The sequence below is a fragment of the Gadus macrocephalus genome, chromosome 20 (assembly GCF_031168955.1).
Source record: "Gadus macrocephalus chromosome 20, ASM3116895v1".
In the NCBI taxonomy this organism is placed as follows: Eukaryota; Metazoa; Chordata; class Actinopteri; order Gadiformes; family Gadidae; genus Gadus; species Gadus macrocephalus.
The window spans coordinates 21,902,436-21,925,424 of record NC_082401.1 but is presented as its reverse complement, the minus strand read 5'-3'; the positions used below and the strand labels follow the sequence as shown (position 1 = coordinate 21,925,424).

General features: G+C 43.4%; 2 protein-coding genes across 4 annotated transcripts; one reads left to right on the top strand and one right to left on the bottom strand.

Annotated features, from left to right (window-relative positions):
* Positions 1-119: 119 nt before the first annotated feature.
* On the bottom strand, positions 120-9,262 carry chmp2ba (charged multivesicular body protein 2Ba). 2 transcript variants are annotated; one of them, XR_009523411.1, is made up of 7 exons: positions 9,073-9,262; positions 6,705-6,796; positions 4,683-4,877; positions 3,616-3,718; positions 3,244-3,350; positions 1,775-1,988; positions 120-1,730 (listed from the first exon to the last, which is right to left on the bottom strand). XR_009523411.1 is itself a non-coding variant. In XM_060040189.1 (6 exons), exons 1-6 carry the CDS (start codon positions 9,104-9,106, stop codon positions 1,875-1,877), a joined length of 645 nt encoding a protein of 214 aa, XP_059896172.1. In that variant the 5' UTR covers positions 9,107-9,261; the 3' UTR covers positions 120-1,874. The 2 variants fall into 2 exon arrangements, 1 of the variants encoding a protein (XP_059896172.1); XM_060040189.1 differs by having other exon boundaries at positions 120-1,988; positions 9,073-9,261.
* vgll3 (vestigial-like family member 3) lies at positions 7,837-22,152 on the top strand. Of its 2 annotated transcripts, none has more exons than XM_060040186.1 (4): positions 7,837-8,036; positions 19,640-20,075; positions 20,277-20,900; positions 21,360-22,152. In XM_060040186.1, exons 1-4 carry the CDS (start codon positions 7,872-7,874, stop codon positions 21,398-21,400), a joined length of 1,266 nt encoding a protein of 421 aa, XP_059896169.1. In that variant the 5' UTR covers positions 7,837-7,871; the 3' UTR covers positions 21,401-22,152. The 2 variants fall into 2 exon arrangements, with proteins under 2 accessions (XP_059896169.1, XP_059896170.1); XM_060040187.1 differs by lacking the exon at positions 7,837-8,036 and adding an exon at positions 18,033-19,157.
* Positions 22,153-22,989: the final 837 nt, after the last annotated feature.

The following is a 22,989-nucleotide window of genomic DNA, read 5'->3' as shown; positions in this document are numbered from 1 at the left end:
ACAAGGATATCGTATCAAGGTGTTGCAGGAGGTACAGGCCCCACTGGGGAAACATGCACATCACTGGTAGCTACCGCAGCGACTTACAGTACAGCGACAAGAAAGGACAGACCAGCAAATTGTACATGAAGAAGTTTTATTCTTTATAAAAGCCATAAACCCTTAATAGAGTCACTGTACAATGGCATAGGACCGTACATACAGTAGTTTACAAGGAAAGTAAAATACAAATAATATAATGATAGTTACATTACAATCAAGACAGCCCCCCAAGTTGTTTCCAGTTTCAACAAAAGGTCTGCGCTATTACTGCCGCAGTCCCTTCTGCTGCGCAACAGTGTGGGGGACGGCAGTGATGTCCTTGAGGCTTATAATGTACAGAATCCAATATACAATGTACAACGCCAGACACATGCAGTCTCATCCTCGTTGAATTTGGCAAAAGAAAAATAAATAAACGAAAGCAACATCCCAGGGAATTGAGGAACACCCATATCTATGTATTTCTTGTCTGTGTATCCTCATTATATAGCATCCAAAAAAAACGAAAAAATAACAAAAAAGGAGGAAGAAAAAGCTAGGATTGATAAGAGCAAATCTCCTGAATCACAGTGTCATTTTAAGAGGTACACTTCTGGTTCACTGCTTTCATCGGGGTCGTGTTGAGTAGGAGCGAAGAAGGCTTTTTAGTCAACGTATGACGCAATGAAGGGATCATATCGACGACAATGCCTGAGAGCGGTCATCGTAGGTCACACACAGGTGTCGCTCATGACACTAATTAGGTGGGCTGCTTCCTTTATGTACCAGGGCACGGGTGGAGACCCCACTAGGGAAGAAAAAATGATGCTGTCTCCGCCCTTGTATGTAAAATGAGCAGACCCATAATTAGTGTTAGAAGAAGACACCTGCGTTTCACTCAATTATACAAATGGAGACAAATCACTTAGCCAATTACTTTGGAGAATAAAAACACATTTCTAAGTATTAATGACCTTGTTCTATTTGTCAGTAGCAGGAAACTGTTTGTTTTTAACTACTACTTCCAAGTAAATAATTACAACAAATTGTAAGATTAGTGTTTGGACCAGATGGTGAAAAGAAGCTAAAATCATTGTTGGTTTATCACCCGATTTACCCATATTAATCTATCTATCGATCTATAAATAATAAAGTTGTTGTGCAAAGGCCTTACCCTTAGCCCTAGGGCATTGATGTCATTAGTTCTTACACTAGCCCAGGTCAAGAGTCATTTCAACTCCTTTGGTTATAGTAGCGTACCTAAGGATGGTTAGAAACAGCAGTTGTTGGGGGTTTACAGGCTACATATTTTGGGTTTGCAACGCTACATACTGAGGCATGGACACTAAAAAGGTCACTTTAGTAGGGGTAAGTGATGCTTAGAGTTTAAATGAGAAAACATCATATCATCATATGTTCATCCCTATCAAACCAGAGAACGTAATCTCTCATTCGACCGAAATTTGGAAAATTTGCCAAAAACGTATATCTATGGGAATGTTTGAATCAAAGAAAAGTTGACCTTTATTTGAAGACAGACGATTGGAGAAGGGTCTTTTCATGGTCTAGTTCAACACCTGCAGTTGGTTCACATTCAGGCTTGGACTAGGTCATTATAAATATTGTTTTGCATAAAACAAAATCATATGTTCTCCTCCAATGTCTAAGGCAATATGACCCTGTGTGCGTGTGCGTGCGTGTGCGTGTGCGTGTGCGTGTGTGTGTGTGTGTGTGTGTGTGCATGTGGGGTAAGAGGTACATTTCTCCTCTGTTTGTTTGAGACGATATGTGCATGCACATGTGTGTGTGCTTGTATGCGTGTGCTTGCGTGTGTGTGGGCTTGTGTGCGTGTGTTAGTCGACTCCCAGGGCTCGGAGCTGTCTCTCGATCTCCTCGTCTGAGATGGTGTCCTGCTTCGAGGAGGCGGCTTCTGGTAGGCTCCTCCCTGCTGCCGGGGCTCTTACCATCTTCAACACAAGATAAGATACACAACAAATACCATCAGGTCCAAGCAGACTACACACCACACAGACACACACACACAGCTTTAGCCCTTAAGGGGTTGTCAAAATCCACTTTTATCCGGGCTTGCTAAATGTGTGGCTGGCCCAATCTGCTCCACATTTTATACGACTGGGAAAAAAAATAGGAAATCTTGCTTCTGGGATAAATCCACATATTGGATAGGTCCATTTCAAAATGCACACATGTGGCGTGTAGCCTTTACACATGTTACAGCTGAATAACAACACCAGTAGCGTGCCTCATAATCAGAAGGCAGTCGGCGGGAACATTTGATGAATTATACTATTACTATCCTTTTGGGCTGTTGAGAAGACTTTGCTTTCCAGCTATTTCGTTATGTATGGCTACCTATTGTGAAGGGTAATGACCCGTAGAGGCCTCCAGGTGGCGCAAGACTGACAACAGATGGCCAGTGTGGGGCTGCCCGATAGACACAGACAGGGCTTAGGGCTGTGGCAGCTGCCAGAGTGGGGAAGCCATTTGGGGAACGACATGTGGCTGTTTGTCTTCTATTGTCCATCTTCCCCGTTGAGTTTGTGACCATCCTATTCACAGAGACGATATCCCTTCCCTCTGGTAACGCTTTCAAGGTACCGGGAATAAAAACAAGCAGATACAAGCACTCTTGCTCCAAACCGCTCTTGGCTTATTCAACAGACTTTACATTTGTTTTACTTTTTAAGACCTTAAGTCTAGTCGTGATGATGTGTGCATCATGGCCTGTTCTTAAAGTCGCAATGTGTAGGATTGAGCCCCCCCTGCCCCCCACCCCCCACCCGTTTGTACCCCGGAGAATTCAGTATTCAAATAACTCAACAACAGTGTAGCTCAACTCTAAGTGGCTGTGCAACTGTGTGACGCAAACGAGCGTGACTCCCGCTCGCGTTAACCTGCGAGAGCGGGAGTAGCGTCCGTATGCTGATTGGACATCGTCATTTTGAATGCACAACAAAGTGCTGTCCAGCGGGTCCTATTGATTAGTTGATAGGAGGCGTTGCACCATCCTATGCCAAATGTCAACACGCGCTGTGGCTGAGGGAATGGGGCGCGACGAGATATGAAGATACACTGTAGAGGATGGAAAAGTTTGTGTCCGAGATGATACTGAAAGATAAGAGAGCGTAGAGAGACGGCAGCGAAGGCGTTGCCTCCTGCTGGTCCGACCCGGAGTGACACCAGACCGGTCGTTTTCCTCACCTTTCCTGAGATCTCGATGCCGATCTCATCCAGCACCTGGTTGACAATGTCCTGAGATTCTTCTTCGTCGCCGGAGGCATCGAAGATCTCGTCCAACGTGTCGTTGACTTTGGAGGGACAGAGGAAGGGGAGGGCGGTAAAAACAGGTCAATGAGCAGAGGCCAATGACCTGAGAGTTGGAGTTTACCTACCGTTGGCGCTGTTTTTTGAAAAATGCTGCCTGCCTGCGTGTGTGTGTGTGTGTGTGTGTGTGTGTGTGTGTGTGTGTGTGTGTGTGTGTGTGTGTGTGTGTGTGTGTGTGTGTGTGTGTGTGTGTGTGTGTGTGTGTGTGTGTGTGTGTGTGTGTGTGTGTGTGTGTGTGTGTCCCCTTACTCATTTCCTCGGTCATGCCCATCTTCATGTTTTCTTTCTGGAAGTCCTGCATGGTCTTCAGGGTCTTCTGTGGATCCATCTTCTTATTCACAGCCTGCATCGTCTGCACAAATCAACACACACACACACAATTGGACATCATAATTGAATGTTTGACAGCCGGCGAGCATGTCACATGGCAGTGAATCTTTCACCATTCCTGGAGTCAGATAGTGTTTCTTTGTGTTTCCCGTTCACTGCCTTGGTTAACCAGCCAGTGATTACTGATTCTGGTCCTCTTAATGCATTGCTCTAACCTAAAGTACCTAACACTAGTCAATTTTAATCAAATAATTAACAAACTGAGGTGGAGATGGAGATGCGTGCTGCAGCTCTTCATAGGCCATTAACCAGGAGGAGCCTAATGGGATTTGACAAGGCAACGTTTGATCAGCAGCTAGATTCCCTCCTCGCTACATCCATCTTTGGTACGCTATGGGCAAACAGGAGTGCTACAAGAATAGGCTTAAAAGACATGGACCCGGTCACACATTAGAAAACAAGTTAAATATTCACGGTGATAATTATGACATGATGCCATGGACAATATTTCCGAACCCTAGTAACAACAATAATAACTCTCCCGTTGCCCGTAACACAATGCCCCATGGGTGGGAAGGGACTCTTTCTGGAGACATTAGAAGACTAATTAGAAGAGTCTCGGAGGAGTTTTTACAACTAGGTTACCCAATCTGCCTGGTGGTGCCCATTTAACTCTTTGTAAATGCATTTTTTTCCCCCCAAAAAAGATAAAAAGGTAATTATGTTTCTTTGAAGTCAGACAAGATCTGTCCCGCCTCGAGTGAGAAACAGCAGCAGTGGAGAACAACGGCCTGATGAAGTGAACGTTTTGGAATTGGCACACACAGGAATGACCGAAATCCTTGAAACTCTCTACCATTACAAAAAGGCAAACCCTAATACTTTTTTGGGCCTTTAAACTAAAAACAGTTGGTTACATTAAACTGCCTGCAATCAAAAACGTGGAAACTAACCCTCACCACAGAGCCAGTGGAGCGTTCACTTACCTTTGCGGTGGTGGCCATAGCGCCTGCCATCTTCATTTGGGAGTTCATGACCTTGGCCTGCGTTGACATGGAGGTCACCTTGGAGCTGACGGCGTACGTCCGGTTCTTCTGCTTCCTTAGCTGGACCAGCTGCTTGGCCAGGATCTTGCACGCCTCGCGGTTTCCACTCTTGGCCATTTTCTTGATCTCCGCTTCCTAGATTTGGGTTAGCGTTTAGTTGACATACCGTGTCATGCATCAGAAAGGTCCATAGTGTAATACACATTACCAACACCAATGCTGGTACTGTGATGTAATGATGCTCCTTTTCCACATTGGACACTGGAAGATAATACACCGCTACTCTATTAGAACATTTGTAACCTTTAGATGGCAGGAAACAGCCATTAAACACATTCAGCTTGTAGGCTAACATCAAGTCATCCAAATAATTCAGGGGTCTGGTCTATTGACATTGTGTATAACTAAACAAACAACCAATATGTGTCCACACCTGCAAGCAAGTGCATCCTTTTAGATCTAGTAAACATTGCTAAACATATCGGTGCCCCCAGAGAGTGTGCGTGCGTGTGTGTGTGTGTGTATGTCTGTGTGTGCGTTTCCCTAGAGAGGTGAGCATGGCTGCAGGCTACCGTGAGGCTGGCCAGACCTCAGACCGCAGCAACAGCAGAAATTACATTTGTCTCACACACACACACACACACACACACACACACACACACACACACACACACACACACACACACACACACACACACACACACACACACACACACACACACACACACACACACACACACACACACACAGCTTCAGGCTTGTCCCATCTCTGCCTACTAAGCACATCCGGAGACTCTAAACGATATCTAGCAGTGAAAACTATTCCCCTGAAAGACGACCATAGAAAAGATAATAAGTCCAGCTCCAATGAACTCCTGAATATATGAACGCTGAAAAGACACCAAAGAGACGGGAACCCGGGGGGGATCGGCTACTGATAGAAGAGTGCCGCGCATTGTTTATGGTCTTGTCCGGTGGAACTGCAGGGAGTCGATGGGCTGAGAATAGGGTGTTCGCTGTCGGTACGGGGGAGGAGAGACATTTATATAGAGCTCTGCCCGGAAACACTGACGGGAGAACTGAGACGAGTCTGCCAAAAGCTTGAGTGCTTCCTTTGACCCAAGGAGAGAAGATGGTTTATTGCTGATGCAAAAAAAAAAAAACGCTTCCCAAACGTGGCTTTCTTGCCAAACGCTTTTGGGGGGGCGTGTCCTCAGGCAGGTCGCACATTTGCCCGCAAATTTTTTTTCTTCGTGCAGAAAGTCTTGCCTGCCTGGAGGACTGGAGAAAGTCATTATGCTGAAGTACGATAAAGGAACTTCTCTTATCTTACACTGGAATCTTTCATTCAGATGATAACATAAACCAAAAGCTTTAACCAAAATTTGACTAATTAGCAGACGGCAGTAATAAGGCGGCCGAATTGGCTTCCCTGTGGAGATAATTATGCCCTGTCTGGTGTTGGTTTTACGCAGCAGAGAAAAGAGGGGCTGGCAAATGAGGAAAGGTCTTTTCATCTTTTAGCAATGGGAAATATCCAATTCTATTGTTGAATGTAGCATATTGGTCACACTCTGTGTGTGGGCCTGGGTGCATGCTTGGTGTCCATACACATTGTGTCGCCAACACACACACACACACACACACACACACACACACACACACACACACACACACACACACACACACACACACACACACACACACACACACACACACACACACACACACACACACACACACACACACGACTCATATTGTTACACACTCGAAAGCTTTGAGTGAATCATGTTGCATTGCACTACAGATGATATCCGGAATAGAAAGTGAATTTGGACAATGTTTGACTCTGGTTTTATATAGCATACATATTGATGCAATATGTAGAAATACATGAAGGATGCCTTGGGATGTTCCATTTATCCATAGAGGTAGGAGTGTCTGCATTTGTGCATGTGTTACCATTTGCTTCTCTTGTTTCTCCAGCGCTGTCCTGTCTCTGGTGATTTGCCTCTGAGTACCACGCAGCTCCTTCGTCTGCTCTTTGATGAGGTCTACAGACAGACAGACGGACAAAAGATGGAATGCAACAGGATCAATTGCTTTATGCATTGTGAGCAAGCACATTGTGTGAATCATCTCGGCTGCTTAAAACTAGCAAGGTTCTATTAACTTGAAGATAAGAATTTTTTTTGCATCAGATCTATCTGATAAATGTGCAAAGAATAATGCATGTAGGAAGGTAAGGAAACAATAACTGTCAGTCATACAGTAAAGTCATGAGCTCATGCATGTCCCCAAGTCACTCATTCAACCGTGCTTTATGAGCAATACTCAAGCAGTTTCTCTGATAAAACACACCCTGTGCGGGTTATTACCTGTGTGTCACATTCAAACCTAGGGGAACACAAACACCAACAGACACACACACCCACAGCTGGGTGATAGTCACAAAATCCATTATTCAAATAACTTTGAGTCAGACAAGAGAACAGTGTTGAAGTGGTTATGGGCTGAGGCATTCGTCAAATATAACTTTGATTGTATACTTAAAGAAGCAATAAATAATATTAAGAAATGTAAATGTTCATTATAATATGATATGTATAAAGTATAAATAATATGATAACCTTTAGTAGGAAACATCACTGAAGAGTTAATTCATTCAGAAGTGGTCTAAAATGTTGATTAGCCAATTTCGAAACATAAAACCAAAATAAAGACACATCAAATGTATAATAAAATCATTGGAAAACATTACAATTGTTCATAATAAACATGATGTTTGTCAACCCAATCAAACATTGTCATAACACTTAGAGGAGGAAAAAGATAATAGTGATGAAAGATAACTTCAAAATACACAAACGACTGCTAAAGCTGCCTTGCTTGACCCAAAAAGCCAAAACGCCAACACATCTCGACGGCCTGTCTGTCTGCACAGGTGTGTCCTATCGCACACCGCCACTGCGCCTGCGTATGGCTGGACCACTTGTGAGAATGGAGTCTGAATACGTACAACGTGACGTAGACACCATGAGTGTGATCGTACAAATACATGGGATCTTAAACCCCCCCCCCCCCCCATTCCACAACTCATAACGACGCCCCTCAAACCCGACGCCTCGGATGGTACGAAACTGGGCGAGTTCCATAGACCCCCCCATCCTCCCTGGCACAATATGCAAAGAAGATGGGGGCGAGAGGTGTGTCCGTGTCCAGACGCTGAGTAAATGGGGAAAGGGAGTTGGACGACTCGTCAACGGATCGGCTTTGAGCGGGCGGCATAACGCGGTAAGCCTCTCGATGGGGGAAACTTGAATGGGGAAAGTGATGGGAGGTGTGTTTGTGGGTGTGGTGGTGGGTTTTGGGGGGTTTTTTATGCTGTGAATTGATCTTATGAAAAACATAACAGGGAGATTGATTGCCTAAATACAATTTAATTTGATTGGATTTTGACTGAATGTTAAAAGTGTAAGAGTGTATCCCATGTGTCAGTATAATATGACTAAATTATCACAAAAAGTAGAAGTTAACTCTATGGACCAAATGTATGCATACCAATACCAACATTATTTTTTACCTCTGGAATATATTTAAATTAGTTCAATAAATCAGTATTTTTATTACTGTATGACACCGAATATGATTGATGTTGACATGTACCATAACTGGGTAGTGCAAAGGGCCATAACCATAAGTAATGGATAGTGGTTTGTGTAAACCACTTGTATGCGGCTTAACCTACTTTTTTTCTAAAAAAGCTGCACTAGGAACTACCAACTTCCTAACAACCCACACACATTCTAATTCAAACACAAATCACACACACACACACACACACACACACACACACACACACACACACACACACACACACACACACACACACACACACACACACAAAAAGTATTTCTCATATTTATTTTTTTCTCTTTCACACACTTGAATATAAACTTTTCCCAATGTCCACCCATTGACATATGTTGTACGCTTAGCATTCAGGAAAGCAGATAGCTAGCTGATAAGCTTACTGCTACCCCACACAAAACAGCTACCCAGTTGGCATCAGCTATAGTGTTACAAATAGTGACACTACATCATAGTGTGTTTGTGACTATATAGCATTTCACGACTCAGGTGCCACCATGAACGAGACTATCAATGTAAGTGGTTTATGAAACCAATCATGAAGACGGATAGAGACTGGATTTTGAACGTGGCTAGGGAACAGGTTAAACTGGGTGCGCTGTTGTCATGAGATTAACAAGGCATCCCAGCCAGGCTAAAAATAAGTGAGCTAGCATGTTATTAATCGAGCAAAACTCACCGTCAGCTGTCTTCTTCTTGAAAAGCGAGGCCATGGCGATACGATATGACTACGTTAGTACAATTTACACTTAAATATATTTAAAATGTCTAACACAAAAGCCGAGCTGCCGAGACAAAGTGACAGCTCCTGTAATCAACACTAGATTTCCTGGTTTACTTTCTGTGGGTTGTTCCTCTCTCTGCGACCGGTTCACATGACTTCCCCCTCTGACGTCACGGCGAAACCCTTTTGGTGCAATACTGAACAGGCCTTCAGGGGGCGCTGCCATTCTTATTCACCAAATGTTAATACAAATTTGCACGGCAAGAGCCGTAGTCAAATAGGTCAGGGAATAGGTCAAACACATTGTTGCGGTACATTTACCGGAATATTTAATCCAATTGATATTTTAATTGGATGTATATAATCCATTATATTGTGCAATTATGCTTAGAATTCGGTGTAATAATATATAAATGATCAATGTACATATAAAGTAGTCTATATAACAAACCAAAAGTAAGAAAATTGTTCCACATGAAAATAGTACGTGTACACATCCATGGATGTCAAGGATTTTGAATCTTCCAATTTAGGGGGTTGTGGACTACAAATGGCCGCCCATTCCAAGGGGTCAGCTCTCCCATCATTTTCCATCCACCAATTAAATTGGAGGTTACGTTTCATTCTACAGGCAGGCAGGAAACTCTTGAACCGTGAATCAAATAATAAACTCCCATCTCCACAATTGAGTCAGGGTCGCAATAAAACCAAGTACCAACAAGAACAAAAGACAATTTTGTGGGGAGGGCAAGTGAAGTTTCACCCCAACAATAACCAGCTTTTCCCAGGTTTATTTTCTTCCTTTTTCTGTCACAGACGAGAGTAGAGAGAGGTGACTTTGAGAGGGACCCACGTGAATAGAATAGCCTTAAGCACTATCTCCACTCCTGGAGGAGCGTGTGTGTGTGTGTGTGCCTGTGTGCCTGTGAGTGCACATGCATGTTAATGTGTGCGGTGGCGTGTTTCCATGCGTTCCTCCATGTCGGCCCGGGGCGTTGTTCTTGTTAAGGCTATTAGGGAAGATGTTTGGCTGTAATCAGTGAAGGACTGCAGGGACCCCCACTAAACGGCCTCATCACTGGCAGACCCCCATCGGTGATAAATCTACCCCCAAGCACTGGGACCCCCTCCCCCCCTGTATAACGTCCGTCGTGCCATGTCCCTCTGACACAATATAGTGGTGGAACATCTGAAGATGGTAGGAGACCTGAATGTCATGTCGTGTTGATGACGGCTAGAGGGTTGAATTGAGAATGTAAGTCCTTCAAAGTTGAGGTGTCTTAAAAAAACGGTCCGGTTTGTCGGTAAGTCTGCCTGTCTGTCACTTCAATCACAATTGTGTGTGCGTGTCTCAGTCCATCAAATGCGTTTTTGATGCCTACATGTGGCAGGTTAGGTGGATCCTGTAACTACTGCCTGCCAATATTTTTGTTCCTGACTTCTTTCTTTTTCATCTCAAACTTCCATAGTTTAATTTGAATACATAGGCCTACATGCTTCCAATCTAAATGGTATACCATAATATCAGAATTACCTATCTTTTACTGAAATTATGTTGCATAATACCGTTGAAAATATTTGCCGTGTTTATAGTGAAGGCGCTATGGTGCGTCGTTTTGTCTGCTCCTCTTTCCTTTCCTTTTCCTATGGTCGTTCTAAATGTTACTTCGCTCTCTCTCCTTTTTTTTTTGGTAATTCTTTTTCCCAAATTCTCAATGTTCTTGTAGCCATCTCTCCTCCTTCCCTTTTCATCTGGTGTAGCCTTGGGCAAGCAGGCATTTAATGTTAATGGGATAACTACAGTGTGTATTAGAAACAGTCAGACAGAGGGGTGGGGAGTGGGAGAGAGAGAGAGAAAGATCGAGGGGTGGGGGAGTGAGACTGGGGAACGAAAAGAGAGATAGTTCATGTGTGAAATGAGATCCCTGCACAATCAGTGGGAGTCTAAACTTAAAAGCGCATGGAGTGTTAGCTTTAAGGTATCATCTAAGGTGATGGCACAAATCTTTTTATACATCACTTACAAAGCAATTGCTTTAACACTTTACACAGACCAAACCGGTCATGCAGCCTAGAAGAGAGCTACTTGAACATCATCAATGGTCTAGCTCTCACTGTAAAAATATGTGCAGCATTCCAGATTCACGTCTTGGCAAACATACTGCAGAGAAACTACATGAATTATTGGCTGGGGTGGTGTACAATTTACTAATGCTCTAATAAATTGTGCTTCAATAGAGAAAGTGTGTACAAATAAAAAATAACTGGATGATTTGCCAAGGACATTTTGTAAAATGGTGGTAAATACCATATTCTTTCTCTGTTGCATGACATACCAATATTCAATAAATATTTTTTTTAGTAAAAAAAAACAAGTTCATTCTTTGATAATTTTTTTTTATTTTTTAGCATCAAACATAAAGGAAAGATGATGCAACTTTATGCGTGGTCTGATGGCACAATTATGAAAACGGGTGGGAAAGTAAACCACAGTTAATCAAACCCATTTTGTTTCTAGTGGGGGTGATGGGGGGGAAATCCCTAACAATGCATGAAGTTATCAACTATCATATCATTCTATCAAGTATAATTATTTCAACATAAATTTGATAGCCACGTTTATCTAATAACAATGTTCATTTGTATTAATTTATTTGTCCACGAAAAAACCAGCAAAGGACAAGTCATTGAACGTTTCTGGAAGTCAAAGTAGCAACGCAAGCAATGCAATGTAGAAAGAGCGTGGAGAGCGAGGAATAGACGTGACCGCGGTGGGGACAGGGGGGGGGGGAAGAGGACGGGGGCTAATAAAGCGGTTGAGTGATTCCTCTCTCTCTGCCCGTGGGATGAATGTGGGCTCGCCGCCGCAGTACAGAGCGTCGGGGAGCAGTGGGCGATGACGTGATGCCACCAGGCCTTCGCTGCTCAGCGTCCCCATCAGCAGCAGTGGCCCAAACACACCGTCCCATTAAGACCCCCCACGGTCCCCAGCGTCCCCATCGCCGCATGTACATGGGCCCGGGCGCACGCTTAGCCCTGAATGCATGTTGTGTATATATATATATGCATATAGGAACAGATTGCGGGTAGATATATCCGCTTGGGGCCATAATATAGGATAATCCAAAAACACACGGACACACACACGCGCGCGGACACACACACACGGTCAATGTTATGTTCCTTAGCAGCAGGTCCCTGTTTAGCCTGGAGGAGCTAATTTTTCTCAGAGAGTATCCCCCCCCCCCCCCCTCCCCTCCCCCCCTCCCCCTCCTCCTTTTCCCCTTGACTCCCAAATATTCAGTCTCTGAACCAGAGTCAGTCCACACACAAAAGAGCCTTGGGGCAGAGATGGAAGTCACCAGAACAAGTAGGACAAGGGTCCCAGTGGGGGGGGGTGGGGTGAGGCACCCATATGTCATTAGCAGCGGGGAATTAGAGTCATTACATCTGCAAGGGCAGCAGCAGAGGACAGGCCAGTCGGACCCAATAAAAAAAAAGGAAAGAGGAAGAGGTGGCCAGGTGGATTTTGGGGGACACGGAAATGGATGGACGCGTGTTTTGGTTCATTGGTGAATCTATGCTTTAAGGGACGGGCTCCGCAAACATGTGTTGGTCGAGATAGCGGAGACCACAGAGTTGGACTCCTTTTATTATTTTATTTTATTATTTGTAAGACCTTTGTCTTTGTTTTCCACGTGTTTTTATTTATGCAGGAAATTTGAACGTAATCTCATCCTTCTCGTTTGTGAATTTACTTAATATATGGCATGGAACAGTGTTGCAGCGAAAGAAAGGACAAGATACACTCTCCCTCATCAAAAATCAATACGGTTCATTTCACACCTACTTTCATGGAACCAATACAATTCCCCGCATAAGCGGCTCCACTTTATTTTCTAGTTTTCTTCACACTTGATATCTAAGGATTCATTTTAGACTATGTCAGGCTTATGTTTGGGGGATAATATTCCCATTTGACCCTAGTGGAAACAGGGCTGGGTCTATTGGAGGGAGCCCGTCAAACTGACCCCTGCCTTTGTTTCGCTGTCGTCTCATTAACTTACGCAGGGCAAACTGAGCCTTTTCCATTATCTCCCCGAGTGCTGATTTGAGGAGGGATTGAGAGATTGAATAATTATTCTGTTCTGTTAAAGAAGGGCCCAGGCTTGAGGGAAGTGGCGGATCAGAGACGTTTGCAGTGCAGTGTTTCGGTAAGTTAACATGATGGCCGTGCAGACTGTATCCACACGCAAACCACAGACATGCACAAACTTGATGGATTGAGTTTCTTTTCTTTGTTTCTTTGTGGAGCCTTGCAATTAAAAGTCTTGTATAATCTATTAGGAAAGTAAGAATAAATGGCACACAGACTATTAAAACTGTGCAAATGTGAGATTACATTGATGAAGAGGATGCAATGAGAATGGTTTATTTTTGGCCAGTAAGGCCCAATGTTGCTGGTTTCTGTGGTTTAAAATGGAAATCTGGTTTCTATTAACATACTAATGACTTGCCTGATGTTCATTACTGTGATGATGTTTCAAATGATTCTAAATGGTTTACATTTAACCAAGTAGGAAGCAAGAAAAGCAACGTGCGTTCCATGTTAACATGACTCAATTGTGGCTCTTTATAGTATAATAATAATAATAATAATAATAATAATAATAATAATAATAATAATAATAATAATAATAATAATAATAATAATAATAGTAATAACTGAATTGTCTTAACGACCCTCACAACAATTCAAACCTTACAGCCACTGGAATCTTTGGAATCATATGATTTTGACTCAAATCGATTCTGATATGAATACATTTTTCCTGAATGAGCGAGAGGTTGTGATTATACACACACTAATGGCCTTTTAATGAGACTTTAATGTCTCCACTCTATTCGCTCTCCCACCTGTGACATTGCTGCTCCTCAGGATCTAAAGTTTGTGTGTATTTATGTGTGTGTGTGTGTGTGTGTGTGTGTGTGTGTGTGTGTGTGTGTGTGTGTGTGTGTGTGTGTGTGTGTGTGTGTGATTAGCTGAATATATCAATTCTGACTTATATATGAATCAAATTAAAGTGAAAGTCAAATTATAAATATATATATGTATCTATACATACGTACATTAATGCAGAATATGCTAGAAAGAAACAAGGACTCATTCATACTTCTGCATTAGGGTAGACCACTGGTTCTGCATCATTCTCACAATGATAGCCACTATTACTACATCAAGATGACTACCGCCGATATCATCGGGTCCTCTGGGAGAATTAGCATCTGGCAGGTGTGCGCGTTGTCCAATCTCTCCAAAGTAATGCTGATTATTTTTTATCATGACACAGCACTCTGCAAGCTCATTATGGGATATCATCCCATAATGCCGTTATCTCACCACACCTGTGTCATTAGAAGTGCACGTTCAGTGTGTTAATTATATAAAATACATCATTGTGAGATAACTGCAACTGCAAACCAAAGTGATTTGCAGTATCAAGAGTCAATCCTCTATATATGTTCATTAGCATAAACCCAGAGGAACAGCTTATTAGTGGCTGGCTCAGTGCACAGGTGGTGAAAGCTCCCTAAAAAGGTATATTCCAATAGATTTAAAAACAACAACACAACTAAAACTGTGGATTTATCTGTGTGGAGTTGTTAGTACAAATCGGGACCAGTACTGTCCCTTGTGACAACAGATTGATACAGACTGGCTAGAATGGACAGTTGACAAATCCTTTAACAAAACCACATGTCATGTCTGGGACACATGGTTTTGTCAAAGGATTTGGTTGTGTGCAGTGGGGAACAGTCGACAAAATAGCAGCACTTACATCGTATACACAGCTACGCAGAAGATTTTGGCTGATTGTGCAGAAATGGTACAGCACCATTGGAGTCAAACAAAAATACAAGCAATAAACAGAATGAAAATTATAATCTGTGATTAACAATATTGCTCAGTCTTCTACAAGGCTGATGTCATTAATCTACTATACTCATTCTTCATTATTGTTGAGGTCAAAGCACGGATAGTGATAGGAACCGGAGAATATTGCCTATTTAAATCTTGCTACCATGGAGTGCTACAAGTTTGCCTCCATCTCTTGAAGGCCGGAACAAAGCATCAGCCAGACTATCTTCTGATCCACAGCCGCTCAGTTTCCGCCGTCTTTAATACATGGACTAATAATAATCTCAGAGCCTCATTAAGGAGAGCGGGAGGCACGAGTGCAGAGCCTTCACCAGATGTTGATGCTAACGCGCACCCGCCCCAAACCCTCAGGACCGGGTGCTAGTGAGCGCATTTAGGAGCAGATGTGTGTATGTGTTCATCTATGAATAAAACCCTTATAGCGTGTGTGTGTGTGTGTGTGTGTGTGTGTGTGTGTGTGTGTGTGTGTGTGTGTGTGTGCGTGTGTGTGTATATGAGTGTGTGTGTGTGTGTGTGTGTGTGTGTGTGTGTGTGTGTGTGTGTGGGGGGTCCTTGTGTTGGTGTGTGTGTGTGTGTGTGTGTGTGTGTGTGTGTGTGTGTGTGTTTGTGTGTGTGTAATTGTGTGTAGGTGTTCTTGTGTTGATGTGTGTGGTGTGTGTGTGTGTGTGTGTGTGTGTGTGTGTGTGTGTGTGTGTGTGTGTGTGTGTGTGTGTGTGTGTGTGTGTGTGTGTGTGTGTGTGTGTGGTGTGGGTGTGTGTGTGTGTGTGTGTGTGTGTGTGTGTGCTTGTGACTTTGTTTACTATAGAGTGTGTGTGTGTCCCATGGCTGTTTCAGGGGCACTGCACAGCCTGCTCCACTGCCCTACTTCTAAACTAAGTGACAAGTAAGTACAGATATGAGTCAAGTTTGCTACATTGACACATAACTACATATTAAAAAATGAGTTTCCTTATATCTTGGAATCTATCCTTTCTTTTTGGGTAGCAGCCCAGACATTTTTGTTGATATTCATTGAAAGGATGATGAATCCCAAAACTCATGACGTTCATTTGTCTTGTAATGTTCACCGTAATGGAACTTCATGTGATCCTGACCCGAAAATGCTCAGTGTTTGAATGTGCCATCACAAAAACACAAACACTATAGCTCGTTAGGTCTACTTTTAAATTAGTGCACTTTTGAAGAAAACAAGGTGAGTTTTCTTATTAGAAGTGTAATAAGGTATAATATCCCTCTATGATTTATAGAACAGGTTACATCCCTTCAACCACTTTTAAGTATGACTACACCCAGTTGGGGGTAAATCTGCCTTTCGCCAGTAGATCAGTGAGGGCTTACGTCACTTCCACTGTGTGTTTGTCTGAGACATAATTAATACTATATCGGTAAGGCATGTTGTCATCACAGTGTATTCAAAAGTGTTGTTCCTGTTCCCTCCTTGCCCTACTTGCCAACATGTCACCCCCGATCAAGTCACAATTGTAAATAGACAGGTATTATTGCATTCACCTATTGGATGAAAGAAATGGCTAAAATATTTAGTGTGGAATATAATATAGTGATTCAAACAAAGGTATGAAAACCAAAGGCCTATGTTAGATTGTTTCTAAACATCTTTCTTAACATTAATTCTTATTAATCTAATCAATTCAATTTATTTTCCAGCTGCAATAGACTGCAATATACTTCATACTTATTAACTTTTAAAAAATAATTAATCACCAGATCATGATTTCATCATAATCCATGCATAATATTATTCAAATTTAAGGAATTTAATCATTAATAATTTTTTCATTGTCTTGAAGCATTTGGGTGAAATTAAAATTAATAATTTATAATTATAATAACTTTAATATACATTTCTGTAACTCACTGTGAATTGCCGGGAGTTCGCTTGCAGCCCTAAACTTACAGTTCACTTCTTCTGACAAGTGCCTTAACTGATCGAGGTTTGGGATACCATCATGTTTCAGGGTTTGAAAGCATGTCTATAGTGGTGCATATTGGCATAGGTCTGAATGTTACCGTGACCATAAAGTCAAGCCCGGAGTATTGAAGTGTAAAAAGAGGAGCCTCTTAACTTGTGTTCAATATAATTGGTCCCAATACTTTTAAGTCTTGGTTCTCTCTTTCAGGGGCTGGCAGATCTGCGTTTTCTTTGTCTGAGGTGGTGGTTGTCTTTAGGTCATAGAACTTGGTGATCTGATGATCGCCATGGCTACACATTCTCTCATCCCTTTCTGCCAATGCAAATTCCTGCTTTGATTGAACATCGGTTATTCATTTCAACCCATTTATTAATACATTGATAGGTGTACAGTCGCTGCCACTTTATTATTGATATGATTTGTCTGGAGGCTGTGCCAGACTCCAGACAAGTGCCAGACTCCCTTGCTTTACAAAATAATTAAAGGAATTGAAGCATCTGGAAGGGCTACACTTCTCGCTCCTCTGTGTACAGAACATGGGTATTCCATGTGTAAAAGCTCCAGATATTTAACCAAACAAGCTGTAACATGGGAGCAGTATCCCATGTTTTGTCGTTACAGTCCTGTCTCACTCACTGTTCGAAATTGGATAGAAAATAGCATGACATCGAATGCAAAATAGTCACAGGCACTAAATTCATGTCCATAGTGGGCAAATATTTCCCATACAGCTGCACATTCTAATATCCCCTTCAGTGTTCCGTGTTGTAATTTATAATCCATCCAATCCTTTGATTATTTCATGCAGATTGTGATCATGGGGCCATTTGTACACACAAGCAGAACACAAAAGCACACAAGCAGTGGTGTTAATCCTTGCATTGCTATTAGTAGGCCGATAGTCTTCATATAAACACTAGTAAAATACAAACGTAGGCTATGAAGCTGACTATTACTATATTAGGCCTACTATTCTAAAGGCTTAAACATTGCATTCAGGCCAGACAATTAATTAAGACAATTGTAATTGTTGTCAAATGAGAGTTTGTGTGATATTGGCTTGGTTGTGTTTTGTCTTGTGTTCCCGTCCAAGAGGGATAAATTGGATTGTCCAAAGCAAATAGTCATTTGTCATTATTGGTCCGCAGGTGGCAGCAAATAGCCAGTTGATTTGGTCAGTGATAACGACGCACTACAGGCCTGGGCTTAAACGCCAAATAGAACGCAGTAATCTCTATAGTTTATAACTAGGGTTTTCGTTGTTTTTTTTACGGAAGGCAATAGGCATAGGGTCTCTAATCTAAGACTCATACTAAAATCATAAGAAATGTTCACTTTAAAATTTAACTCATCAACGTTTAAAGCAGGCCTAAAATGGATATTAGGCTATATAATAACTCATGACTGATGAACATTGACTTTTTAGTCTACGAGACACATTTGGGGATTTATTTAGGCTAATCAAATAACGAGTCCTCCAACTAAATCCGCCCGCCTGGCATTGAACCAACAAGTGTAGGCTACATACTTGGTAACTCCAAAACAAAATTCCATCAGCAGCACAATAAAACATTAATTCTGCAAACTATGCCGGCGGAATGTCATTCTAGACCGAGGCCTTGCGAAATGGGCGTGAATACAAAGAGCAAACCCTGCCCATCTAAAAATCCTCCATCCAAGGAAAAAAAGAACCAAGAAAAGAAAGAGCAGAACACTTTCACCCAATCAGCAGTGGTGCTGTAAAAAGGTCCCCCCCCGAAAGTAAAAGTGTTGATAGTGTGCTGTAGCCTATATGGTCTCCTATCGCGTGTTTTGATTAGGGCCCACGGGCGGTGCAACTCACGGCAGGAGCCACATTGTCTTTATGCAAACTTGTATTCATCTACGAGATGTCTATTGTATGCCCATCGGCATATATGGACGCACCACAGCCAAGAAGCAGGATTCCACCAATCTAGAAGCCGGAGTCAGTATCGGTTGTGTGTTCGGTTGTCTCCCGGAGTCTCTCTCTTTCTCTCTCTATCTCTCTTACTCTCTGTCTCCCTCGCTGACTCGTCGCAATGAGTTGTCTTGATGTGATGTACCACCAAAGTTTTGGCGCGCACTACCTTCCATCCTCACAAGTGGCTGCAGCGGCTTACAAAGCGGCGTGTTATGGCCATCACCAGGTGAGCTCTCTCTCTCTCTGTAAAACTTTGTTTGATGTCATAATAGAAGGGGGAAAAGCATGATTTCCGGTGTGCGGTTGTCTCACCGCATGTCGTCGAACCGGGTGACTGATTTTAAACGTCCAAGACGTTTAAATAAATGTATATCCGACCTGTTTATTATTTGCAGGCCTAGTTGTTACGTATGGAAACACACTCCCAACGACATTGTAATAGGCGATTATTGTCTTAACGTGAAAGTTGTTAGAATGATGAATTTTTCTAGATTACTTTATTGATCCTGTGGGTGGAAATACACTCTTAATTACAGTTTGGAAATGAACAGGTGGCCAACACTTCCTTTCCAAATCAGTTCAGCCAAGTTTCTGATCTCGATTAGTTTGCAATCAAACAAATCTAATAATAGATTTCCCTCTCTCTACTTCACTCTCTCCTTCTCTCTCTCTCTCTCCCAACCCACCCACCCTTCCCCACTTGTCCAGAGGAAGCCTAGTGCATACAGTAAGGTGCATGAGTGTGTGGAGCAGCAGATGCATCAGCAGCAACAGCAGCTCCCACAGAGCCGACCCGCAGCGATGCTGCCCAGGGAGCAGGGCCTCCGGCGGGCACCGCTCACTCCGGGGTCTCGGTGTAGCGACAGCAGCGGTGCTAGCAGCGGTGCTAGTGGCGGTGGCGCCCCGGAGGATTGCGTCATGACCAAGGACGGCGGCGGCGGCGGCCAGCCGGCGGAGGCGGAGTACCTGAGGGCCCGCTGTGTCCTCTTCACCTACTTCCAGGGCAGCGTCGGCGATGTGGTGGACGAACACTTTTCCCGCGCTCTCAGCCAATCAGGGTCTTTCTCCAGGGACACCAAGCCGGCACTCGGGGTCACTCAGCAGCAGCAGTTGTCCTCGCCTCTGCCCGGCGCGTTATGGAAAGGTACGGTTTATCCTCACATCGCCATCCTCTTCATCATCCTCACCCTCATCAACATGTTGTTGCACAATTTGTGCATTTTCACTCGTCGATTGGAATGTATGCTATAATCAATCGGGTGACATTTGTACCAGCCATCAAAGTTGTTGCATGGTACCCATTTAGTTACAAAGTGTGTGTGTGTGTGTGCGTGTTGTTTTGCAGACAGTGCGTCTCTCGCCGAGGGCCCCATCATGAACATGTGGAGCGGGGGGGGGTGCTACCCGTCCCAGGCCGGCCCGTGCCCCCGTCCCGCCTCCTCCATCTCCGTCCACCCAGACTTCTCCTGCGCCGCCGTCAGCCCCCTGCCCTTCCACCCGGCCGACGGCGCCCTGTGGCCCGGCCACGCGCTGGCCCAGGCCGGCCTGCCGGACCCCCACTCCCCCTGGTCCTACGGCCTCAACGCGGGCCAGAGCGGCGGCGGCGGCGGCGGCTACCCGCAGATCCACGACCTCTACCCCCATCACCCGGCCTCCGTGCACGGGCACCACCACACGCACGCCCACCACGGCCACCACCGGTTCCCGCACGGCCACGTGCTCCACTCGTTCCCGTCCCACAGCCCCGCGGCGGCAGCACTGGACCCCCGGATCAGCCATCTCCTGCTGCCGGGGGGGGTCCGACAGAGGGCGTCCAGCGCCGAGGGCCACGGCTCTCCTCCGCCTCTCAGCGAGGGGGTCAAGTCGGAAACCGACCCCAGTGTCAGCATCCCTGTGGCAGCCGCCCCCACCCTGCCGGCCTCCTGGTCCCCCGCCTCCCTCCGCGGTTCCCTGGAGGTCTATGACTCTGGTAGGTAGTGTGACATGGGCTATGCTTCTGTAGAGGCAATTCTGTGCTGTGTGTTGTCATTATAATGAATCTGCACTTGATTAGGATCATTTTGCTATCGTATTAGCATTTACCCATTGGGATTTATTCTGGGGTCGTTTAAGTGCTGATTATGTAGAGCTATTTTTCAAAACTCTTTGTAAAGCTATAGATACAAATATTTATAGCTTTATAAATAATACTAATAATTATTTGAAGCAATAATATAAACTGTACCTTGAATTTTTAAGGTATGATTGTGCCTGTTATATCTTAAACTTTGCCCAATCCGCTTGAACTAAAAAACGAAATGTTCCTTGTTCATTATGTTGTGCATCGATTTAAAAGATGACTCATCTCTCTCTCTCTCTCTCTCTCTCTCTCTCTCTCTCTCTCTCTCTCTCTCTCTCTCTCTCTCTCTCTCTCTCTCTCTCTCTGAAGGTCTGGATCAAGAGAAAGCCAAAGCCTCTGCCTGGTTCTGAGAGACAAAGATGTCAGCTCTCGTTTGGCTGTGTGCGTCTCCTTTCAAATACTCAGCGATTCTTCAGCGTGTGGCTGCAGAACGGGGGCTTCAACAGCAGCACTGTGCACTGTGGGGAATAGACTGAATGTGGGAGAAGGACATTTAAACAGTGACTGCAAGCACTGAACCCCACACCTAGTATGGCAAAACCTGAAACACACACTTCTTTTCGAGTTATTTTATTAATGCGGGTGCGGATGCTGTGCAGGTGAAGAAAAAAAGCAGAGGAGTTTAAGTGCACTAATGAACTCACTCATCCATTGTTTGACTCATTAAGGCGTCACCATTGTCCATGGTTTGAAGAGACTGGATGATCGCCTCCTTTTTTTCTTAAATCGGGTTTACTGACACGTTCACTACAGCACGTGTTCTACATCCATGAAGGTCTGTTTTTCTGTTTCTTTGCTGCCATTTATTTCCGATAAGTTAAACTACGTTCCTGTTCTGAACTTAAACAAATTGCAATTATTTTGTCATATAAGTTAAAATGCTTTTATTTTTTAAAAGATGAACAAAGCCATATGGTTCTGTTTCAAGAACCAAAATTTTACAAATGTGTGTGTATTATTTTGTGTGTCATTCTGTTATTGCAATGCACATTGGTCGTCTGCATCTCGTTCAACGGATGGTACTTTCATTATTTTCTTGGCACTAAAAATGTTGAGAGTGTAAATATCGTCATGCAATAAATCTGATGAATGTTGCCACAAATCATTGGATCTTATTGTGCATCAAGAAAACGTGTACTTTATTAAATCCCAGACTAGAAATCGTGTTACAGTTGTTATGATCATTGTATTTTATTATATATTTACTAAATATAGCTTGAAATACATTTGTGTTAACAACCATTTGGGGTGGTAGACACCTAAAGAAGAATTGATATATATATAAATACAATAGCAATCCATTACATACATCCCCTTTATAGAATTGCTATTGATAATTAGTAATAATCTGGGTTGAAAACCCAAGTGCCTCAGACTTCTGTTCATGTGGAGCTGGGAAACTGAGCAGTAATGGGAGGGGGCAGGCAACAGAGCTACTGTACGGTCCCATGTGTTACGCCTTTCTGTCTCAGCACATGCAGCATTGCTAATGTTCTCTCATGCGTACACACTCACACTTACACACACACACACACACACACACACACACACACACACACACACACACACACACACACACACACACACATAGATACACTTATATGCACAAACACAGGCACACACAGACACACGCACACATTGGCCTGGTTTCCTGTCTGGACAGGAAGTTCACTAAAGTACAACAGATCACAAACACAAACAATTGACCTGCATTGAAGACTCACGCACTTGCATCAAGATATGTTGTCTAAGGTCTGAAGTCTGAACACAGCTGTTATCAGTCTAACGTAATCTAAAGATTGCTAATAATGTACCTTGGCAAGAAAGAAAAAAAAACGTTACCTCCAATTGTTTTTTTTGTTTTTTTTTAATACAAGCTGAAATATTTCAGGGTCAAATCCCACTGAACGGTGGCTAATTTCAGCTGATGTTTGCGTAT